General features: G+C 39.8%; 1 protein-coding gene across 1 annotated transcript in view; it reads right to left on the bottom strand.

The window, feature by feature from the left end:
- Nucleotides 1-393: 393 nt before the first annotated feature.
- Nucleotides 394-23,241, bottom strand: part of SLC30A8 (solute carrier family 30 member 8) — a 35,888-nt gene continuing 13,040 nt past the window's right edge. Inside the window, exons 3-8 of the mRNA XM_058564824.1 lie at nt 16,703-16,849; nt 12,908-13,061; nt 8,219-8,369; nt 6,493-6,598; nt 1,888-2,022; nt 394-539 (exon numbers count right to left, since the gene is read on the bottom strand). Of these exons, the coding sequence (XP_058420807.1) occupies nt 394-539; nt 1,888-2,022; nt 6,493-6,598; nt 8,219-8,369; nt 12,908-13,061; nt 16,703-16,849 (839 nt within the window). The remainder of the gene's footprint in view (nt 540-1,887; nt 2,023-6,492; nt 6,599-8,218; nt 8,370-12,907; nt 13,062-16,702; nt 16,850-23,241) is intronic.

The following is a 23,241-nucleotide window of genomic DNA, read 5'->3' as shown; positions in this document are numbered from 1 at the left end:
GTGATTCTTTTCCTTGCCATTGATTCCTGACAAGGCATTCCTGAGTTCAACTTTACCCACTCATCCTCAGGATGCCTTATTGAAGGGAGATGAACTTTTTATTGTCTGTGGTTGCAAACAGCTGTTATTACAGCCCTAGCCAGGAATAATCTATATACATTCTCCTGTAATTGAACATAGCTACTGAGGAGTTGATAACCCAATTGATTGATGAATCTGAATGCATCTTCATTCATGGCGGATGGAGCTAAATAAAGAAGGATAATACGTGCATTGTACCGTATCATGAATTTCTCAAACTTCTTCCCTTTGTTCCTTATTTCTTATGTTCCAGAAACTGCAGAGCAGCATGTAGTGGACTGTCAAACTCAGGATGCTGACAGTGTGACTGAGCTAATCCCGGGGGTCTTCACAGAAAAGGCAGTCGGGGTCCTGGTCAGCTGGAGATTCCATCTGAATGGTGAGTGAGTGCACAATAAAGCTATTGCTGAGGACTTTAGCAATCTCTCTCCGAATGACCTGGCTGTCCCGGCTGGCTGCTGTTGATAAAGAACCACAGTGAGACTGGCACTGATTGCACACACACGGGCAACTGCTAAATCTCCAGCTTCACTTTGTCTTTGACCTGACGGGGTGGGACGCAGTCACAGCACTCAGAAGGAGCCACGATGCTCTGACAATCAGCTACATTCACACAGACAAGGCAGGGGAAATTCTAGTGCAGCAACGTACCCTGTCACTATGGGAACTCTTCCTGCCCACAGGTCTCTCTGGGGTCTGGCACTTCTAAGCGCTGAGTATACAAGGGGAAATAAGCCTTGGAAAAAGCCAAGACAGAGCTATTATTTCTCATACAGCCCTGCTCACCAGTCTCCAGGGATCTCTGGTTGCAGTCCTTGTATCCAATCAGAATTTATATCAAGGCTGGTGTTGGGAACCAGGAAGCACTTAGAGTTCCCCACAGACCTTTCTTAGAGCAGCAATCCTCACTGCCATCTTTTCTCTTGTCCCAAAACTATCAAGAGGCTGTAAAGTTCCCTCCATAGTAACCCAATTGTTTACTAGATTATTCCATTTGCAGTGAAATATTGGTGTAGTGGGTGCTGTAAATTCCCTGTAGCCAGATCTGAGTCTCTCAGCAAAGAAGAGGGTGTCTGAGAAAGCACAGTCCTCAAATACCTGTCACTGGTTCCTGTACCCTGCCTCTAAGTAACTTCTTGAGTAATTTTTTAGCAGCTTAATGTATCATCCTTGGCCTGAGCTGTCTCCTGAGGCATTTAAAGACCCCCACTGCCTGTTTTCCCAGCCATAGGACATATCTTGGACAAAATCACCTTCTACTTGAGAAAGTATTCTTTAGAATAAACCCAACATCCTAAGAATGATCTCACATGGGTTATAGAGTTTCTAACCATCTGGTAAAGGAACCATTATTAATTCCTACTGGCACATCTTTTAACTCGTTAGGATCTTAAGGATGGTACTGTGTCTCTATCTTTCTATCTTCAGTGATAGGCAAAGCATCTTATACACAGGAGATACTCAATGAGGATTTATTGTTGAATTCATCCCTATTATTTAACTGATAGGACACTAAGTCAAACAGACAGAGTCTAAGTCCTGGAGGTTTGGGTGACATTTTAGCCCTTTGTTCTACTTTCTACCCTCTGCAGTCAGACTTAAGGGATGTCTGTCATTGGTATCGTTGTTGCTATGATGACATCAACAAAGGGGGTGGTTTTGTAAGGCCCTTAGTAATACTAAACACTTTACAGTTGTTTTGACAGGCAATAGACACTACAGGCAGCTCTACAAAAAGAAAGGACATTAATGACTTTACAGGACAAGGACTGAATTTTGTCCAGAGTGTTTACAAAAGTCACTGACCTGCAGCAACATGAGCCGAGAGAATCACTTGGTTCATTGTCAGAGACCAGATGTGCAAGCTGTGCACAGACACCACCCCATCCACCGCTAAGATGAGCTCTTTCACACTGTTATAATTCACGTTCTTCGGCACACCTAACAAGAGGAAAGAGTGGGGGGCTGTTGTTACTCAACTAAACACAGCTCATTGACGTGGCTAAACAGGGCTGCAAAGTCCTCACCAAAATATCAACTTGCCCTCCCCTTTTCTGGTTTCTTACTTCAAATGTTTATAAATCAGAGTCACTTGACTATTTCAAAGGGTTTACCATCAATCAAACAAAGGATATTTGCAGATTTTACCATGCAGTAACCAACAACAGTAATCATCCTTCATTTTCAGGGTGTATTATTAAACCAGTTGTGCTTGTCTCAATTATCTTTGCAAACACTCTGGAAAGCGAAATGAGACAACATGGGATTTGGAATCAAATCATTCCTGGTTAGCATTCTGACTGCAACTATTTTGTGAATTTACCCAAATCATGGAACTTCTCTGATCCTCAGCACATTTGTAGTAAAATAGAAGTGATAAGAACAATATGTAGTTCACAGAGTTCTTGGAGCAGCAAATCAGAAAATATCTGTCCTTTGTAAACTGTAATGCTATACAAACACTAGCTATCCTACAGGTCACTTAGTGAACTGTGTTAATAGGGGACCCTAACATTGTAATACCATCGTATTATTCTGTTTGTAAAATTTCTATTATTTTAGGCACATTAGTCAGGGTTTAATGTCCTAGTTGTAGAATGTAATAGTTTGACTGTCATCCTTGTTTTTTAAAAGAATGGTGTGGGGCACACAGGAAGTTGGGGAGCCTGACAGCCAATCAGCTATTCTTTGGGGCTGAAGAAACTAGGGTGCCTCTAGCCTGGAGAAGAGAAGGCTAAGGGAGGTGGGATCACTTTTTGCAAACATTGCAAGGATTGTCATATAGAAGATGAGAGGATATGAAAGTGTAAGTGCGCATGCTTTGATTAGCTATAGAGGAAGAAACCGAGCCAGTGGTTGGTTAGAATCATAAAAGACATCAATTCAATACAAGAATTTTTTTTAAAAAAATCAACTCAACCAGGACAACAATGGTAAAGCCATTTAATGCAATATGTAAATCTCTGTCAACTAAAGACGATCCAAAGGGGATGCTGTAGAAGAGATTCCTAAGGATGACCACTTTTTAGCCTCTAATCCAGGTTTATATATACAACACAAACACCTAGAGTGTTTGTTAAAAATAAATACTCATCAGCTCCATTCCAGTCCTCCTGAAGAAAATTTCTGTGGCTGAGGCTCTGAAATCGACATGCTTTCACAGTGGCTCTCAACCTTGGATGCACATTAGTATCACCAGAGGAGATTTTAGAAAGCCTGATGACCAGGTTACATCCAAGATCAATTAAATCAGACTCTCTGAGGATAAGGCCCAGCATCAGTATTTTCGTAGCTCATTTGATGATTCTAACACACAGCCAAGGTTGAGAACCATCACACTAACATTTATGAGCCTCTGGGCAGCTCTGCCTTGTAGTTCTCAAGCTTGGCTGCATGTTAAAAAAACACCAAAGCCTGCCCCACCTCAATCAATTAAATCAGAATCTCTGGGTATGGGGCCCGGGCATAAGTACTTTTTGAAAGCTTCCCAGATGATTGTAATGAGCAGCTAGTCAAGAACCACTTATTTAAAGAACTATGAAATCCTTAACCTCCCTTTTTCAGGGTTTAAGAACCTTCACCTAGGGAATTTCCTCCTTGGGGCTAACTTAAAATTCTCTACAGTTCGATTTTAGTTTAAGTTTAATCCAACTTTGTATTGTTTCGTGGAGGTAACAAAGAGCTTGTCATCATGTTCTTTTACTCTGTGAGTTGCATGAAGCTCAGGGTACTGGAAACAAATTAAAGGAGTTCTTTTCTCAGATTAACAATAGAATGTGTGTGGAGTCATGGATGAAATTTTTATATTGTAATAATAATAACAACAACTTTATTGAGAACCTACTATATGTCAAAGTTGGTGCTAAGCACTTTATTTATAGTGATAATCTTATTCAATAATTATAAGAACTTCAAGAGCTAGTTATCAATATTACAATTCCTATTTAACTGGAGTATAGGAAATTGGGGGTCAGAGAGGTTGCTAAGGCCACATAGATAAGTAGGATGGGATGTCAGATTCTAAAGTCCATGCTCTGAGTGTGAAGCATTATGCAAATGCTAGACTCTAGGTGTTACAACCCAATGTTGACTATTATGCCTGATGTGTCATCTCTGGGGAGTTTCATTTGACCCTTTGAAGACCTGCTGTTATTCACCTAGGACCCTTGAGATGAAGTCATGATCCCACTATGCTTTTTGTCTCTTGCCTCCTTTATCTCTTTACTTTTATGGAAAACACAAGTCCACTGTTACTTATTTTAATTTATGAAATAAATTTGACAAGCAAGAGGCTATGCTCCCATGAGCCTCAATGCTACATTACATCTTAGCAGCCTTTTTTTTCTGAGGGAGATCCTGCAAAAATATTAATGCATCCAGGAAAATACCCAAATTAGCATTTAAAAAATAATTACGTAGGCTGATAAATATATGAAAAATCACTCAATATCATTCATAATTAAAGAATTGCATATGAAATCAATAAGATATAATATTTCACCTATCAGATTAGAAAGGATCAACAGTTTGATAATACCCAATGATGGTGAGGATGTGAAGAGATGGGCACTCTCACATGCTGTTGTCGGGAAAGAAATTAATATGGTATCATTGCAATAGAATTGCAAATTGCCATTGCATAGAAATGGCAATATCTATCAAATTTTAAAATGCACATAACTTTTGAAACAGCAATAGCACTTCTAGGAATTATTCTACAGATATACGAGTGCTAAAAATATATATGTACAAGAATGGTAATTACACCATTGTTTGTAATGTCCATCAATAAGCGAGTACATGCATACAGTGGAATACTTTGTGACTATGTAAAAGAATGGGGTGTATCTATGTAAGTACTAATACAGAAAGACCTCCAAGGGAAAAACGCAAGGTACAGAACAAAATATGTATCAATGTGTAATCTCATTTGTATAAAAAATGACATACACATACTACATATATGTATCTGCTTATATATTATATGTACATATACATATCTTTGTAAATGCATAGTTTTTTTTTTGGAAAGATGTATGTCAACTTATTAGGTTGTTACCCCTGATGAATGGGACTGGGAATTCAAAGGCAGAGAAATAGGGATATTTTTTTCTTATCATTTTATACCTCTCCATATCATTTTAAAATTTTACCAAGTACAAATATTATTTTATGCTAACCTAATTTAAAAACCTACTTTAAAAATTAAGCATCTTCCAGATAGGATTTACCTGCCAGTTTCAATAATTAGCTGCACTTTTCCTTAGATAAAAAAAAAGATAATCACCAGAGAAGAGCTATACTGAGAGACAGAGAAAGTAGAATATGGTCATTTCAAATTGTACACAAGTTATCTTTTATCCCCTTCAAGTCAATAAGTTCCATAATAGCAACAACAGCTGCTGCCCAACACTCAGCCTTTAGGAAAGGAAATGGATGCATCTGTGGCTTGACAAACCACATATTGTCACCTTCAGAACCAGAAAGTGCACTTTTGTTACTCAGTTATGTTTGACTCCATTTTCTGTTTCACTACCAACACTACCACCTGCCAACAACCATAATGCCCACTGAGAACAAAACCCTTAAATGTATAGTCGGCAGTGAACGCTAAGGCAGTGTGAGCTGTTCCTGAGGGCAATGGCACTCTAACGCTGTGCCTACCTTGTGTCAAAATGCGCTGGACAAAAAAGAAAAGTTCAGCCAATGTCCATATATTTTTGATCGTCTGAATGTTTGATACAACGCAAACCTCTAGTTCTGACTGAATTTTCTAGGTGCCATTCCCAGTGCCCTCACATGGGAATCCCTTAAGTGGGAATGAAAAGACTAATCCAGTGTTGGTATCAAAGTGTGGTCCCCAGACCAGCAGCAGCAGCATCTCGTTAGAAATTCAAATTCTCAGACCACACCCCCGCCCCTTGGTCTCAGGAACTGTGGGGTAAACCCAGCAATCTGTGTTTTATCAGACCACCCAAGTGATTCTGACGCCACTGAAGTCTGAGAACTGCTGGCCTAGTCTGACAGGGGTTTTAGGCAAGTCCTTCACAGTAGTTCGAATGCTGCCTGAGGAATAGATTTACGCAGTCTTTCTTAGGTCTTTTCCATATGTTTAGGGATAAATTTATATTTTTGCAATACCTCCCTCAATGTCTATCTTTAGTGTTTGGACGTATTGTTTTTACTCTGTGCCGTATCATTCAACAGTTGCTGGACAAAAAAATAGAGGCCAATTCTTTTTATTTGCTCCCATATGAATAAAAACCATAATATTTGTTTCCACAAAAATTCCTTATAAGCTTACATTTTCCCTATAATGCAAATTAACAGTGGGCATGCCTTGAAGCCATTCCTTTTTGTGATTATAGGGAAAAGAAGACATTGATCCTCAAATAATAAAATCACTCCTACCTTCCATGAGTAAGATGGAGAAGTCCTTTACGATAGTGATGGTGCTGGCCAAAACCAGGATGGAAAAGACAAATGTGCAGATTGGGTCGGCCATTTTATAGTCTGGCTAGAAAAAATAGGGACTTCGGTTAACTGAATTCAGGCCTCCCATGCAGAAAGTCTGATTAATAAAATAAGTAAACCTCTCTCCTCCCTTCCCTCTCTATTACCCTCTCACCCTCCTGACACTTGACATCCAACTCAGAGGAAGACTTCCTGAAGACTCAGTCCTCCTTTTAAGCTTTAAACTAGCAGTGACTGAAGAAGGAGACTACAGGACATGCCCTCCCCATAATTTAATAAGTAGAGGGAAAGATATCCTTGAGTGTTCTCTCAAGAGGCCTGATTTAACTTCTCTCAAATTAATAGAAGTACAGAGTATGGGATGAAAATATGCACAAATTTGCACAATATGCAATGACTTTTCAGGCTTAATTATGATGAGAAGAAAGGGTGTTATCTGCTCAGAGTTTGCATATGACCGAGGTACAGCTGGCGCCTGGATTTGGCAGACTGGGATTAGTTTCTGTCTTTCTCTCCCAAGTATGATACTTACTGGAGGCAGGCATCTTTGATACAGTTCTAAGAGTAGGAGCTGAGGCCTCACTCACCGCTGGAGCCCTTAGCCTCGGGCTGAAACACCTGCTAGTCTGCCCTTGTTGAGGTCTTGTGCCTCATTATCTCTAAGAAACTCAGCATCAACATAACCTTTGTAAGAGTATTCCCAAACTCCACTAACCTGTACAATCTTGAAATACTTTGCCTTAAAGCTTTCAGTGAGCATTTGCTCAACTAAATTCAGATATGTCTTTGTAATTTTTATTTGCATGTTTTCATTTTTTGGTAATAATAAAGAGTCCTGGCTAACTGAACAATCGTGATGCGGACAGAGTTGAACGCTGTTCTCCTCGGTTACCCCTCCACCTCCACCCTAACCCACCTCTGTTAGTTCTTATTATTACCAGGTAGAGATCTGTAGTGAATATTCATTTAGAGTCAGAGGTCCACCCAGGATCCATTTCCACTTTCCACTAGCACCCTGGCTCTTTGGGGAGAAGTTACCTCTCCCCATCGTGGGTGATATTGGCAGGACAGTCAATCAGGTGCTCTACCCTCCCCAGCCAAGCAGCAGGTATACAACCCCAGCCAGGTCAGTTGGACTCCCTTTCCCAGAAATATGAATGTTCAGCAGACAAGAACAGGAAAAAAATTAGTTGAGTGGCATTCATTTCAGCATGGTGCTGGGGCAGAAGAGGGATAGTTTGTGAAATCTGAAAATCAAAAGTTGCCCTTAACTCTACCTTCATTTCTCTCCAGGACTAAGTCCAATAATTTTCAGCCAACAAATCTATTTTTGCTTAAGTGAGCTAGAGATCTTTTCTGTTGCTTACAACCCAACAACCCTAAGGTATTCACGGTTCCTTGCTGTCCATCTTAACCCCATGACAAAAGGAACTACTTCTTGAAAGACTGACAGCCCAACAGTAAAAGACACAGCTCTTAGGAATTTGGAAAGTCTAAAGTTTCAGCCTTTGGGTGTTTATTTGTTTGTTCAAACTTTGCAAAGTAGTTTGCATAGGCAAACGTAGGCTGTCCACCCTTGTTTAAATTAATATTGGAGGGTCAGCTTCTATACTACCTAATCTATAACATTACTATGATGGTGAGAAAACTCAAACATACTCACCTTAAAGTAGATAATAATTGCACTGGTTAGCACACTGATGCTCTGAAACAGGTCTCCGAGGGCATGCACAAAAGCTGCTCTGACACTGGCATTAGCTTGCACATCCTTGTGATTGTCGCCAGAACGTCTCTGGTGCAAAATCACACTTAGCCTAAAAGAGAGAACAATTCTCGGCACACATGAGATTAACCCTTAAAAACCTATGCAGCATAACGGAGGAGTTGACAGTAGCATATATTATCCAAAATGGCAGATAGTTGAAATATTAATGCTTTAAAATGTACTATTTTGGACTAATTTTGAACACAAGCATATCATAGAACTTCACATTTTTCACACGAGGACAGATTATGAAGATTCACCTCAGTTTTCTCATCCATCTACCTAACGCTACTCTGTTTCATTTTAAAACCAGAAAGCATCACTTCTTAGATGAAGGCCAAGTATTTCACAGTGAGCAGGGGAAATACTTATTGAGGGTCTAATAAATGTCAGGCACTGAGCTAAGCTTAAAGCTGAACTTTGGTGGGAGCTTAATTAAATGTACTGGTTTTAAATGCAAAAAGCAGCAGAAAGGCATAAAACAAAATAAGAAGCAGTGAATTTCATCCACGTTGGATTTTTTATTCTTTTATTTTAGCTAATTTTGTTCATATCCATGAGAATTTGAAATTTCAATAATTTCCTAATGGCCAACGATGAGAGTACTGTGCTTATGTATATGCAACTATTTATCAAGAGACTGAAATATGCAAATGTATTATAAATGTGTATATTTATATATAATATTGCAAAATTTAACTTCTCCTATCCAAGTCAAAGAGATAAGTAATGTGTACCCGCTTCTATTTATCTACAACTTTAAAAGGTATTAGACCAAAGGTAAAATGAGAATCTTTTTACTGATGGCCACAAGTATTTTGCCTAGAAATTCTTTCTGAACATTTTGGAACAAAGCTTAAAAAACAAAAAAGCACTGCTGGGCCGGCCCCGTGGTGTAGCAGTTAAGTGTGCGCGTTCCTCTGCTGGCGACCCGGGTTCGGATCCCGGTCGCGCACCAACACACCACGTATCAGGCCATACTGTGGCGGCGGCCCACATAAAGTGGAGGAAGATCAGCAGGGATGCTAGCTCAGGGCCAGTCTTTCTCAGCAAAAACAGGAGGATTGGCATGGATGTTAGCTCAGGGCTGATCTTCCTCACAAAACAAAATTAAAAAATCACTGTTTAATGTCATGTATTCCAGTCTATTTGCAGGTAGTGTCTGTTAAATCTCAGGCCATCTCTATGAAGTGGAATGACTGCTACCCAACAAGATTTGATCATTACAGAATGTTAGGTTTTCAGGTTGTCAGTGTTTGGGCAGAAATTCACCCTCAATTAGGAATTGCATTTAAGGTTCTACAGACAGCCTGATATAGCTGGCAATTAATAGACTCTTTTTTTAGATCTGCCATGTGTGCTCATCACATTGTCATGCATTCTTTTACTCATTTTATTTAAAAACTTACTTAGGGACTCTTGTATGTCAGGCACAGTTAATGGGCATAAAGGCGAGTGAAAGACGTGGTCCCTCCCTAGTGTAGCTTTAATTATGATGGAGATGGCAGAGATTATAAAAGGCCAAACATAAATGGAAAATTCTAATTAGAATAAGTCTACTAAGGATTGGTGCTATGGATAGTAAAACAGGGGAGTCTGATTTGGTTAGATAGACAAAGCAATTGAGCTGGATTTGAAAGGTTATATTAGAGTGAAATAGACTAGGAAGGGAGGGAAACATTTCAGGCAGAGAAACCTTAGCATGCAATAGTTTAAGGCTCTGTCAATAATCTTCATCCCAGAATCCCTTTGCAATTTCTATTAGAAGCATCTGTCCTGATTTTGAGTCCCGAAGGAATAGATTTATTCCCAAATTATGATTCTGGTATCTCTGTTTTCAAACAACATAGCATCTAGCAGCACTTGAAACCTGTAATCCCAGTTCTGGGAGAAAACATTAGAGTCACTCAGCATCTTTATCCATAAATAACTACCTACTTGCATGGAGAAGTCAATGCTTTTCAATTCCCTTTCCCTTGTCATTTTTTTTGTTTTTGTTTTGTTTTGTTTTGTTTTGTTTTGTTTGTGAGGAAGATCAGCCCTGAGCTAACATCCATGGTAATCCTTCTCTTTTTGCTGAGTAAGACCGGCTCTGAGCTAACATCTATTGCCAATCCTCCTCCTTTTTTTTTTTTTCCTCAAAGCCCCAGTAGATAGTTGTATGTCATAGTTGCACATCCTTCTAGTTGCTGTATGTGGGACGCGGCCTCAGCATGGCCAGAGAAGCGGTGCGTCGGTGCGCACCCGGGATCTGAATCTGGGCCGCCAGTAGTGAAGCGCGTGCACTTAACTGCTAAGCCATGGGGCCAGCCCACCCTTGTCTTTCTAAGTATGAAAAGCACCTGCAATCTTAAGGTCCAAGTTCAAAAGCAGTTGCAGTAAAAAGAAAATTTGGATGGTATCTGTTTAGAAAGTCATACTCGATCATTGAGGTCCCAGATTTACGTGGCACTTAGGCTAGGTATATCCTTCATCCTTGCATAGCATCAACACGACCTATGTGACATATGACTCTAAGGAAAGTATTAATATTTTTATTCTTCCTGCTGCCTTGTGGACACATTGTTCTCCTTACGTAAAAATGATGTTATTGACCCCCAGTCAGCAGAACATGTGCTTTGGCTTGTCTCCCAGTGGTGATAGATTTGCATTGATCTCCCCATACTTTTTCTCCTACTGCTAATGTGAAACATATTTTCAAGTTAACTGGGTGGAAATGGGGATCTAGTCATGACAGCAGATCAAGTACCACTCCTGACTGTTTAGCTCAGAGATTTGGAGCAAAAGTTCGCAAACTAAGAGATGAGGAACCAAGGCAGGCACAAGGTAAGGACATTGAGTGACATGAGGAGCTTTTTCAAAGCGTACATGCTCGTATTTTGCTCCAATTCCAGAGATTCCATTGTGCCCTCTCTTAAAAACCACTGTTCAAAGCTCTATTCTTTTATCGCTGTCCTCTTCACTTTCATGTATAAACCTACCTTGCAGCACGTATCACGTTGCATTGCAAGATAGATAGATAGATGATAGATAGTGCACAAGTTTCCTACTGCTGCTGCAACAAATTACCACAGAGCCTTTGTGGCTTAGAATGCCGTAAATGTATTATCTTACAGTTCTGGAGGTCAGAAGTGTAAAACGGATCTGCAGAACTGCATTCCTTCTGGAGACTCGAGGAGAGAATTCATTTTCTTACCTTTTCCAGCTTCTAGAGGTCACTTAGATTCCTTGGCTCCAGGTCCCTTCCTCCATCTTTAAAGCCAATATTGCAACATCTTCTCTCCTCTCTGACCTCCTGCCTCTCTCTTATAAGGACCTTTGTGGTTACACTGGACCTGTCTAGGTAATCCAGGATAATCTCTCCATCTCAAGATCCATCCTTAACTTAATCACATTTGCAAAATTCTTTTTACTATGGGCGTTAACATAGTCAGAAGTTCCAAGGATTAGAGTGTGGAAATCTTTGAGGGGCCATTGTTCTATCCACCACAGTTGATGGATGGATGATAGATAGATAGATAGATAGATAGATAGATAGATAGATAGATAGATAGATAGATAGATAGAGAAATAGAGAAATAGAGAAATCGATAGATAGATAGATAGATAAATAGATAGATGATAGAGTTTTAAGTAGGTTTGTCCATAAGTCCAGACTATCAAACGGGAAAGAACAAATCAACCCAAAAGCATCAAAGCCCTGGCCTCAAACCCCATTGTCATGAGCAATCAAATGGTTTATTTTGGGAAGAGCAGACCAATATGACAATGATCACAAATCCAATAGGACATGATCACATGTCCCATAAAAATGATTTAAGACTGCCTAGATAAGGGAATGGGCCCACAGGTGGAAACCAGAGAGAGAATTTAGCTAACACAGCTTACGGAAGAATTTTTATACAGTCACAATGATGCAAAGATAAGATAGACTGCTTTTAAGGGAAATAATTTCCCTGTTATTAGTTCTGTTAAAATGTATGAAACTAATGACCATTTTATGAGGATGCTGCAAAAAAGAATTCAAAAGTAGAAAGGAGACTGAAGTAAATAACATTTAAGATCCCTTCCAACCCAGCTCTCTGGGAACATGTAATGTGTTCATGTAACAAAAAGTGAACAAGAGTAAGTCACAACCCATATGGAATCATCAATATGCATGAGAGTAGAATGGCTAGGAGTTCGATTCTGGATCTGGTGGGTCTGGATTAAAATCCTGGCTCTGCACTACCTCATTGGCAATTTCCTTAACCTCACTGAGCTTCAGTTTGCTAATCTGTAAAGTAGGGGTGTTGCAAACATTGAGCTTGATAATATAGATCAAAAGATCTTAGCACAGTCTCTAGCACATAGGAAGCATTCGAAATGGTAGCTATCAGAAGCCGATATTAAAACACTCTTTAACTTAAACTAGCACAACCAGCCTTATTTTCAGTCTTAGAGCCATTTGAGCACTCTTTCAGGTATCTACCATCCTCAAAAGTAGAGGAATTAAACAAAAACCAAAAACAACAACAACAAAACCAACAAATCTATGTCCAGACTAAGTTAAAGACAGCTTCATGGGCAGTGTGTGGGGTGACTTACATAATGTTGGCTGCCACTGCACAGCCTGACACGATGATCATCACGGTCGCCTGGATCTGGTAATCAGGGTACAGCAGGCGCTCGCATGCCAGATACACCAACACACCAGTCACCACCCAGACGCATAGGATGGACAGCAGGGCACCAAGGATCTCTAGGGGTTCAAGCACACAGACACCCATATACAAAGAATTCACGCATCACTTTAACCTCCCCAAGAGTTATATGACATTAATGTTCCCTCCTCTCCCCGAAAAGAAGCTTCAAACTAGTTCACTCAGTGATTCACAAAGCAAGAGTGTGGATGGATTTTAACACTAAGATGAGGCACTTCAACGTTGAATTCATAAAATGCCAGTGTCTGGCTTCATTATGCTCCATATTACTAAGTAATTTCCAGCAAATTTTTAAAGCATATTAATTGCCGCCTGCCCTTGCTGCTTTCCTTGGGGATTTTAATTTATGGGTGCTAAAATGATCGAAACTTATTAGGCGATGAAATAATGAGACGCAAAGAGTAAAATGTGTTTAGAAACTCTTATGTGTGGAATAAATAGTAAAAAGGAAGGCTTCAGAGGGTACTTGAGGAAAATGAGTTCCATTTGCCAGCTCAACATATTATAAACACAGAGGCAAGCTCAGAGGTGTATCAACACTCTGACTGCATTTTAAAAGCAACTGTAAAGAAAAGAAGTACCAGAATGGAGACATTTACATTAATATTTAAAGATAAGATAGTTCCATCTGCCACTGAGTTAAGTACATTTCCTTACTTAGGAGTTCGTTACACTTCACCTTGATCTTTAACTCAACCTGCAGGTAGGTTCTAAAAGCCTGCAAGGGCCTAGAAACATTCTCTGAGTCAGTGATCAGGCACGTTCCATAATTTTGACTGTCCCCCTTAAAGTAGAGCAATGTAACATACTGTTTCCCAGTGTGGGACTAGTGTTTCCCAGACTCTAGTCATTTACATACAACCTTCACGATTTTTCCTGTATCTACATGCCACCTGTCTACGTGCTACATGTCTTATGAATCACTTATATTTTCTTTAAATAAATTCACTTTTTACACTTAGCTTTTTCCTAAGCAAAGCTCCCCATGAAATTACGTTTGATGTGCTAGTTGATTTTCTAATACATACTAGGATATGTAATTATTGTTCATGTGACACTTAAAATCATCTGACTCACCACCAGTGGTACATTTCTTACACTATAGTAAATGCTGGTGCAGGTGTTTGGGGCATGAGGTCATGATTCAGACATATATGGTCTGCCGGTTACTGGCTATGTGACTTAAGGCGAGCAACCTAACCTATTTGAGCCTGAGTTTCCTCATCTATAAAGTGAGTATAATAATAGCATATAATGTGTAATAAGTTGCCATATGTTTTGGGTTGAATTATGGCCCCCTAAAATTCATATGTGGAAGTCCAAACCCTCAATACCTCAGAGTATGACCTTATTTGGAAATAGGGTTGTTGCAGATGTAATTAGTTAAGTTAAAATGAGGTCATACTGGAGTAGCACAGATCTATGCTGGATTCAACATGGCAGATGCCCTTATTTAAAGAGGAAATTTGAACACAGACATGCACACTGGGAGAATGCCATGTGAAGATGGAAGCAGAAATCTACAAGCTGAGGAATGCTCAAGATTGTCAGCAAACCACCAGACGCTAGGAAAGAGGCATGGAATAGATTTCCCCCCACAGAACTCGAAAGGAACCAACTCTGACAACTCTTGATCTTGGACTTCTATCTTCCAGAACTATGAGACAATAAATTTCTCTTATTTAAGTCACCAAGTCTATAGTACTTTGATATGGCAGCCCTAGGAAACTAACACAATATATAGCAAGCACTCAAGAAATATTTATTATTTCATTAGTCTAGCCAGGGTATTTAAAATCTCCCTTTGCAGAAATTTATGAGAACCAGACTCAAGAATTTCTGGTTAGCCAAAAACAGAGATTGGGTTTGTAGAAGTCAACTAGTGTGTTTCCTACCCAGGGGCACTACAACAGGGTATGGAAGTAGAGTATGTCCAAATCAAAACCCAGGGACAGAGAGGCATGGTGAAGCAAGGACTAGGAGGACAAAGTCCAAATACCAAGTCCAAAAGTCAGGAGTGGATCAAACGTAGGACTAAACAAAGAGTCAAGAATTTTAAAGTAGCTAGTTAGGAAAAGAAACACATTAGGAACCATCAACAGGTGCCACAATGATTGCTAAAGAAAACTGTTAGGATAGCAGAGTCATTGGGTTGACCACCAGTCTGTGGTTACGCTGGCTCACCTACATGTCTACAGTGGTGCTGCCCGGGGTAGCCACCAATAACATGTGGCTATTTAAATTTAAATTAAGTAGAATTAAAAGTCCAGTTCTTCAGTAGCACTAGCCACATTTAAAGTGCTCCATAGCCACATTGTACTCTATATTATACAATATTTCCCTCGAAGCAGAGAGTTCTGTTGCACAGCACTGGTCTTCTAGAGTGTCAATGCTCATGGACTTCCACAGCCAGGATGAGAAAGTACAAGCAGTGATCTAAATTCTGAGTCCACTCTACCTTTACAAAACAGCTTTGACCAATGGTATCAGAAAGGGTGCAGCACTAAAAACGTATACGGACAAATGATGGGTGTTCAGCCTAAGGTACACGTTTTCCAAGTGTAGCTCTGTTCAGGGACTGAAAAAGCATCCTCAGATCACCTTGTGACATACTCTCTTTATTGTCTCATCTCGCTTTGAATGTTAGAGGAAAGGCAATTCAAAACACTTGCGATGATAAATTGTTTGGTGTGAAATTAGAACTTCCTATCATTCTAAGCTTGAGAAATCACAGCCCACATTGTCAGTCAGACACAGACACAGTGGTCTGTGTCTAGGGGCACCTTTCAGTGAAGGCTGGCTGTGACAGCATGTTGACCACCCCTGCTCTGCCCTCAGATCCCCTTCACGTTGATTTTCTCAACCAGTGTAAAAATACGGAATTGTGACTATTGTTCACATGATTTTCACAAAACATTCAGCCAGAAGCTCTCCCAGTTGATATAAGGAATAATACAGAAGAGGAGAAGTGGAATGGCAGTGTGTGTATTGGGGACAAGGGTGGATTGTAAAAATAAGCCAAAGTAAAAATTTCACAGATAATAAACCCTCATCATGACCTGGGCCACTTCCTAGACAAGAGCAAGCAATTACTCAGTGGAAGAACCATCTCTAAGAAAACAGGAAAAGTAAAATTTCATTCCCTTCTCTTCCTTCTCCTTCTCCTTCTTCTGTTTTTGTTATTGTTGATGATTGATTAGCAAGATGTTCAACTGAGCCATTCACTGAATGTCTAAATGCTATGTGAGCAGGCAAGCCCATATTCTATTCCCAGCTCCCCTATGAGAAGTTCTTCAGTCTCTCCAACTCTTATGGGCTCTCTGTGCCTTACTTTGCAAAATGGCAGAAGCTTTACCCCATCCTCTCCGCCAGATGCAGAGTAATGTAATGAATTATATCATGGCTATTACCGTAAGCTGAAAACCCTTGGGCTGGGGTGGTTGCTAAGGTGATACATGTGCTCCTGTTGTCCCATCAGAGTAGAGGTAGCCCATTAATCTGGCGGTTAGCTGAATTAACATTGAGAACACATTCCCACTTACATGTCTATTTCACTCTGTGCACCAGAGATGTGCCTCTAAGGGATTTTCAAACAAGACTTTGCCTTGTCCTTCCATTTTTATCCTTGGTTTGACTCTGCAGCACTGCTCTGTGTTAATGTTCAATTGGCGAACTCTACCTGCTCGGTGCCATCCAAATGTTAGCCGCTTGGAGGGGGGCTTCGATGACAACCACAAGGAGAAGAGGCTGAGCAGGAAACTGGTCAGGTCAATTAAGAGGTGGGCAGCATCTGTGATGACAGCCAGACTCCCAGCAATGTGCCCACCTAGGGGATACAGAATATCACACGGGGTTAGGGCCTCAGAGTGCAGCTAGATTCATATGCATACCCTAACCACCGTTGGTAAAAATGCCACCGACTCACAGAACCTTAGAAGAGAAAGGGTCTGCATGTTGATTTAATCCACCTCTTCTTCCCAATATGACAAGTAAAGAAACTGAGACCCAGAGTGAGTAGGATTTGAACATGTAGAAATGAATTTCAAGGGAGAGGCCATTCCTGGGGGAGCAAGGGTACGGAGACTGGAAAGTGTGGGGCACATTTGGAGAACACCTCAGTTAGAACAGGGCATAAGGATTCAAAAGAGGAATACAAAAAGATGCAGCTGGAGGGGTGGAGGCCAGATTCAAGGGGTCTCACACTCCAGACTGAGGACCTGGACTTTTGTCTGTAAACTAGATGACACAGTCTGGCCCACTGGTGTGTTTTTATTTGACTTGTAATTTTATCATAGTTTTTACTTTCCTTCTGCTCTACTGAGTTATATTATCCACCTGAGTTCTAGATCCCTGTTATGAACAGTGGGGAGCAGTGAGGAGAAGGGGCAGGCACCTTCCAGTGGGACTCTTGAGTGCAACAACAATCCAATGAAGCATGGAAGAGAACCTAAGCCACGGCTCCATTGGGTGTGCTCCCTCTAATTCCCTCTAGTTCTCTTTTGAGAAAAGACCTCCAGCCTCCAAAAAAGAAGTCAAAGGAAAACCTTGTCTTTTCCTTCCCAAACAGAGCTTGTCATTTGAGAGCAATAACCTTTATTGCTCTTACTACCTCTTCCTAGCAAAGAGCTTTTGCTGACTGATTAGTCCTTCCAGCAGCTGTTTATTGCCTCATGTACCACAAAGTGACAGAGACTGTCAGTCACCAGCCCCTCCATCATCAGACTCACCTTGTCTCAACTAATGATTTAAAAAAATTACATATATGGCTCATAATTGCAATAATCCCCACAGACCGCTGGCTCTAGCTGTAGTTAATAACTGGTTTGTCAAAGTTTAATGGTCTGAAGCAAAGTAGCTTCAAGCTTGTTACTGAGCTGTCAGTACAAAAATCGGAATGATTCATTAGCCAAAAAGCAACATTTTGCTAACAAATCAGCTGTCCTTCCAATTATCCTCTAATGTTGCTCTATCTGCCAAACTTGGGCCTGATAATAAAGCTGTGTTAATAATGCATTATTTCTTGCCTGGAGAATTGACTGCATGCAGATAAGCAGAATGTCAAAGTCTCAGCAATGAATGATGGTGACGATTCTATGTACTGGGCTAAAATTGTAGCCTAAATCAAAGAAATGAAGTCTTATAGGGTTTCTTCAACAGTCTCAGCTGAGTCAGGAGGCAACTGAGAAAGAAAACGGACTTGCTTTGGAGAAGCATGTTAATGTAGAGGCCTAGGAAATGAGAACCATTCTGCAACCTCAGAGCTATTTATAAGAACAATCCAGAAAACTGTGGGCAATCATGCTAAATCCTATGGAGCAAACTATTTGCAAGAAGTAGTTTGTGACTGAACTTGCATTTGCTTCTGAAAGCATGTGGTATTATTGACAATTAATTCAATCTTCCAGCCAGTATTTGTTGAGCCCTTACTGTGCATGGTACAGGGATAGGGTATACACAGATCAACAAAGTTTACAAATCACTGTCCCTCTCTTTAATGATCCCATTGTCTAACTCTCAATGTACTGAAGACATGCATCATGAGCTAGGGAATTGGAAAGCCACGCTCATTGGGAGCACTGAGGAACTTTTCACCAGAGAGGGGTAAGAATTAGCTAGAAGAGAAAGTTTTTTCAGAAAGAGATAAGAGCAAGAACAAAAACAGAGAGAAACGAAAGAACACGGCACCTTGTAGAAAAACGAGAGGTGTGGAGTGTTGGAGAATAATGAGAAATGAGACTGGAAAGGTGGATTGGGGACCCTTGCTTAGGGTGTGATAGGTCTTGCCAAAGAATTTGAATGTTATGCTACGGGTTAAGGGGATCTACTTATGATTTTGAGGCAAGGTTTTGACATGTTCAGATCTGTATTAAGAGAGAGATCTTTGCCAGGAATATGGAGGCTGACTTGGAGGAAGGAGAACCTGGAGGTTAACACACCACAGTAAAAGCCAAAGGAAATTACGATAAAGGCGTGAAGTAGGCAGTAGCAGTCGTATTTCTGAATTACTTGGCAAGATGTAGAAATCAATGCATAGGAGAGGCACTAAGGACTAAGTCCTGGAAACAGACTCTTCTTAGGGCCTGTGGCGGGAAGATGACAGTAGCAGAGCAGGGGAGCCACTGGTCTTGGTTCTCATGTTCACTTCAGATTTAGAGTTGGTGTTAAGTACACATGACATTTTCCAAGGAGAACAGAGACATACTGATGGGATTGAAAGAAGTAAATGTTCATCTGACAACATTAGCCTTGTGTCTCATTACTGTACCATAACATTCTATGCTATTAATTCATATTTTTAAAATTCTTTAACTGTCTTTTGAATAGGAATATTATATTATACAACATGTTATGTTGAAAAGTCATAACTTGTTATTATTTAACAAGTATTCAAAATATACCATAGTTTGCATAGGCATGTTTTGACATTTCTTAAATTTTTAATCCCAGTAATCTCAAAAAATATAAGTAGCCTAAGCCACTGAGACACCGTGGCTCTAGTGCAAAGTAGGTACCCTTATCAATAAAGCTTGTGGTTATCACACCACCCAGCTACAGCTTTCTCTAAGAGAGATTAAAAAAAAAAAAAAAATACCACCTGCTCCCAGGAGGGAGTTGCTCCCAGCTCTGTATTCCTGTCTATCAATCTAGTGTTTTCTCCATCCTTGCTTAACTCTAAAGAGTCCTTCTTCAAGATGCCTTTCCCTGACCACTCTCAATTTCTTCCACTAATGGCCGTACTTGAGCTTATTCTTCTGAGTGTATATCTATCTTTTTAAATACAGATACATGTTTACCTCTGCAAAGTAACTCCTCTTTATGAACTTTCCATGATTAGGAATTTCCACAAGAAATGAGAAAGAGTCCTGATTCAACAGGTTCAAAGGCTCATTAACAATGGAAGGATTGATGCTTATAGCCTTCCTTAATTTTTTCCTCCAATCTGCTCTGCACCCTGTGGCCAGTTATCTCACTAAACACAACTCTATGACCTGATTCTCCCCTATTCTAAATATGAATTACTCCCCAAGGCCCACAGAATGATCCAGATTCCTCAGCCAGGCCTCATGGTCCTTCTTGACACCCAACTACCATTCCAGTTTTATTCTCCACCAACCATGTTTTACCCTACACCACTGCTTTAAATAGGGTCTTTCAGTGGTAAGTCATAAAGGCCTAGCTCAAACTAGCTTAAACAACAACAAAATGATAATATATTGGCTCAAATCACTGAGAACAAATCTAGGTGGGATTGGATCAGGTGCAGCCTAATCCTAAGGTTGAAAAACTGCTGTTGGTGCTCTGCTCTGTCTCCAACCATAGCTACTTAATGTCCTACCCGAGACAGACTTCCTCCTCCTCAGCAAGAGGAGGTGGGCCTGTGGAAGCTCCAGGTTTATATCATTTCAGCATACTATTTTAGAAGAAAGAGAGCCTTTTTTCAGCCTCTCTATATAAAGACCCAGGGACTCTTATTAGTCGAGGCTGGTATCTCACACCCAGCCTTGTGCCAGGAGGGCCAGAGCAGCAACCAGCACAATGAGTATGAGAAAGCTTGCTGAGCAGGCGGTACCAGTCCACTACAAACTGAGGCACCCAAATGTGGCTACACAGCAGAATCACTTGAATAGCTTTCTAAGAATACAGATTTCCTGTCCTGCTGCAGGCCTACCCAGTCAAAATCTTTTCCAGGTGCATCGGGTGCTGCTCATTTGGGCCCCTCCATCTAAAAGGCCCTTCTCATCTCCCTCTTACCCACCTCTCAATTCCCACCCATCCTTCAAGGCCTTGCTCACATCCCATATCCTGCAGGAGGACCTCCCAGATCCCCAAAAGCAATCTGAGAATAATAATTGCTTTCTCTGCCATGGCAAAAGGTGGCTTTAGGGAGGAGGTGAGTTGTGGGTTGGGGTCGTAAATGATGGCCAGGGTTTTGATGAGTGAGTGTAGGAATGAGGAGAGGGCTTTTCCATTAAAATAAAAAAGCATAAGCAAAAGCCTCAGAGACTTTAGGTACAGTGATTATTTTGCATAGAATGAAAAAATAGCTGAAACAGAAGAGTTATGTAAGGAAGTAGTAAAAGAAAAAGGTTGTCAGTTTGGCAGCCAGAGGGTGGAATGACTTGAAAGCCAAAGTAAGAGTTTTTCATTTTGTCCAAGATGCCAGAGCTTTCCAATATAGTGATGTCTTTTCACTTGGAGTAACTAAGTGGGGCCTGGCACAGAGGGAGCCCCTGAACCAGCCTCTTCCTGTTACCAGCATGCTTGTCAGTTTACCCCAGCACTCAGTAGAATTTACTATGCTTGCCATGATGGGGAAAAGGTGGTGAAGCACTGAATCAGACAAAAGGGATCCACTGAAGGATTTTGAAGACAGAATTAATGTGATGAGAGTAATGTTTTAGGAAAATCAGTTCAAAATCAATATAGCTCCAATTCCAAATGATTGTCTGTCAGTGTCCATTTAACTCCTTTACTGACAACATCTCTTTCTTCTGACTCTAAATTAAAGTCAGTTTCAAACTCATAGACTAATTATTAGGAATGAGAAGGAAAGGAGGAGATTGACTTGCTCAGTCCCATTTCCCCTCTAAAAATATGTCATTTTAAAAGTAAAATGACAGGGCATGAGGAAAGGTACCAGGAGAAAAGCGATTTTGTGAATAGGAAACCATCTCATTTCCAACTATTAATTAGACATCAGCTGGGGAGAAGATGCCATCTATTCTCAGCATCCACATGGATTCAGGGAAAAGCCGAGGAAGAAAATAGTGGAGGAAACAAGCCAATTTATACATTCTCCAGAGCTGAGTTTCTGTGGGGTGGTGCCAGTACTTGACTTGGAAGGCTACGAATTTCCAGAACATCACCTTTGCAAATCATGTTTCAAATGGATTCTGTTTTTTTTAGATTTTCCATTTTGTTGATCTCTTACATGACCAATTGAATATTGTCCACAATCTTACAAATTTCAATAACAAAAAAGAATACCCCCCTGTCATAAATGTCAATGGATTTCCAAAGGGAGTTTTCCAGATTGGAACTGCTAAAAGTAGATTCTTTGCAACTCCATAAAGCTATTAAGTCAGTTCATTCAAAAGACTTATCCTGGCTCTAGCAATTTTGTGGTATCAATTATTTTTATAAACTTTGACTGGAAAGTTATTTACCAACCCTGAATTTGTCTTGGATTGGATGAGTCTAAGTTCTTTTCCAGTTTTCAAAAGCTGTAAAAGTCTGAGTACGTAGGACATAAGATTCCATAGCTTGAAGAAACCAATTAATTCTGATTGCTTGCTATTGTATTGCAAAAAAATAACTTAGCAGATTCTATTTTCCTACAGTCTCAGAATATTATTAATTTATCCCTCTTTTTGGGTACGAGAGAGAAAATGAATCCAAAGTATTGGTAACAGAGTGTAACAGGTAATATTGGTAACAGAGAGGTAGTAGCTTGTGGTACTATATGCCAGGTAGCTTGTAGTGTGCTTTTTCTTTTTCGGTAAAAAAATAATGAATAAGATGACATTGCATATCAAAACCTTTAGACTGAGTAATTTCACAGCTGCATATAACTTTATTATTAATAAAAATACAGGAAAAACTATATTAAATAAGGATATAACTTAAGACATTAAAATATGCAATAAGAATACAACCCTAACAAAAGAAAGATGGAGGAAGTAAAAATGATTTTTAAAGCCAAAATGATGAATTACAAAACACAAGAAAAATCAAAATAATAATATATTCAAAAATGAATACATATAGACATCTACCAAGTTAAATCAAGGAAAAGAAGAGAAAATATATAAACAATATTAAAATGAAAAAGGAGCTAGAATAAATAAGAGAATGCCAATATAAGACTATCATGTTCCATTGAATGATAATAAATTTGAAAATTTCAATGAGATGAATGACTTTGGAAAAATGTAAATAATCAAAATTTACTCATGGCACAGAAATTTTGAGTATGTCAATGAATAAGGAAGAAGCTAAAAATATATCAAAAAATTATTTTCTGGAATGTCTCCAAAGCCAGACAATTTATTAGGGAGTTCTTGAAAAGGAAGAGATAATTGCAATGCTGTATAAACTGTTTCAGTTTTTTAATAAAAAATAAATTATTAAAACTAAGCTTTCCATTTTAATATGCATAACTCTGATTCAAAAACCTAGAAAAATAGCTCCCAAACAGGAAGTTAAATTTCAATGATC

The sequence above is a fragment of the Diceros bicornis genome, chromosome 21, assembly GCF_020826845.1.
Source record: "Diceros bicornis minor isolate mBicDic1 chromosome 21, mDicBic1.mat.cur, whole genome shotgun sequence".
Classification (NCBI taxonomy): domain Eukaryota; kingdom Metazoa; phylum Chordata; class Mammalia; order Perissodactyla; family Rhinocerotidae; genus Diceros; species Diceros bicornis.
Note: the sequence above shows the minus strand (reverse complement) of the source record. Positions and strands in the feature narration are given on the sequence as shown.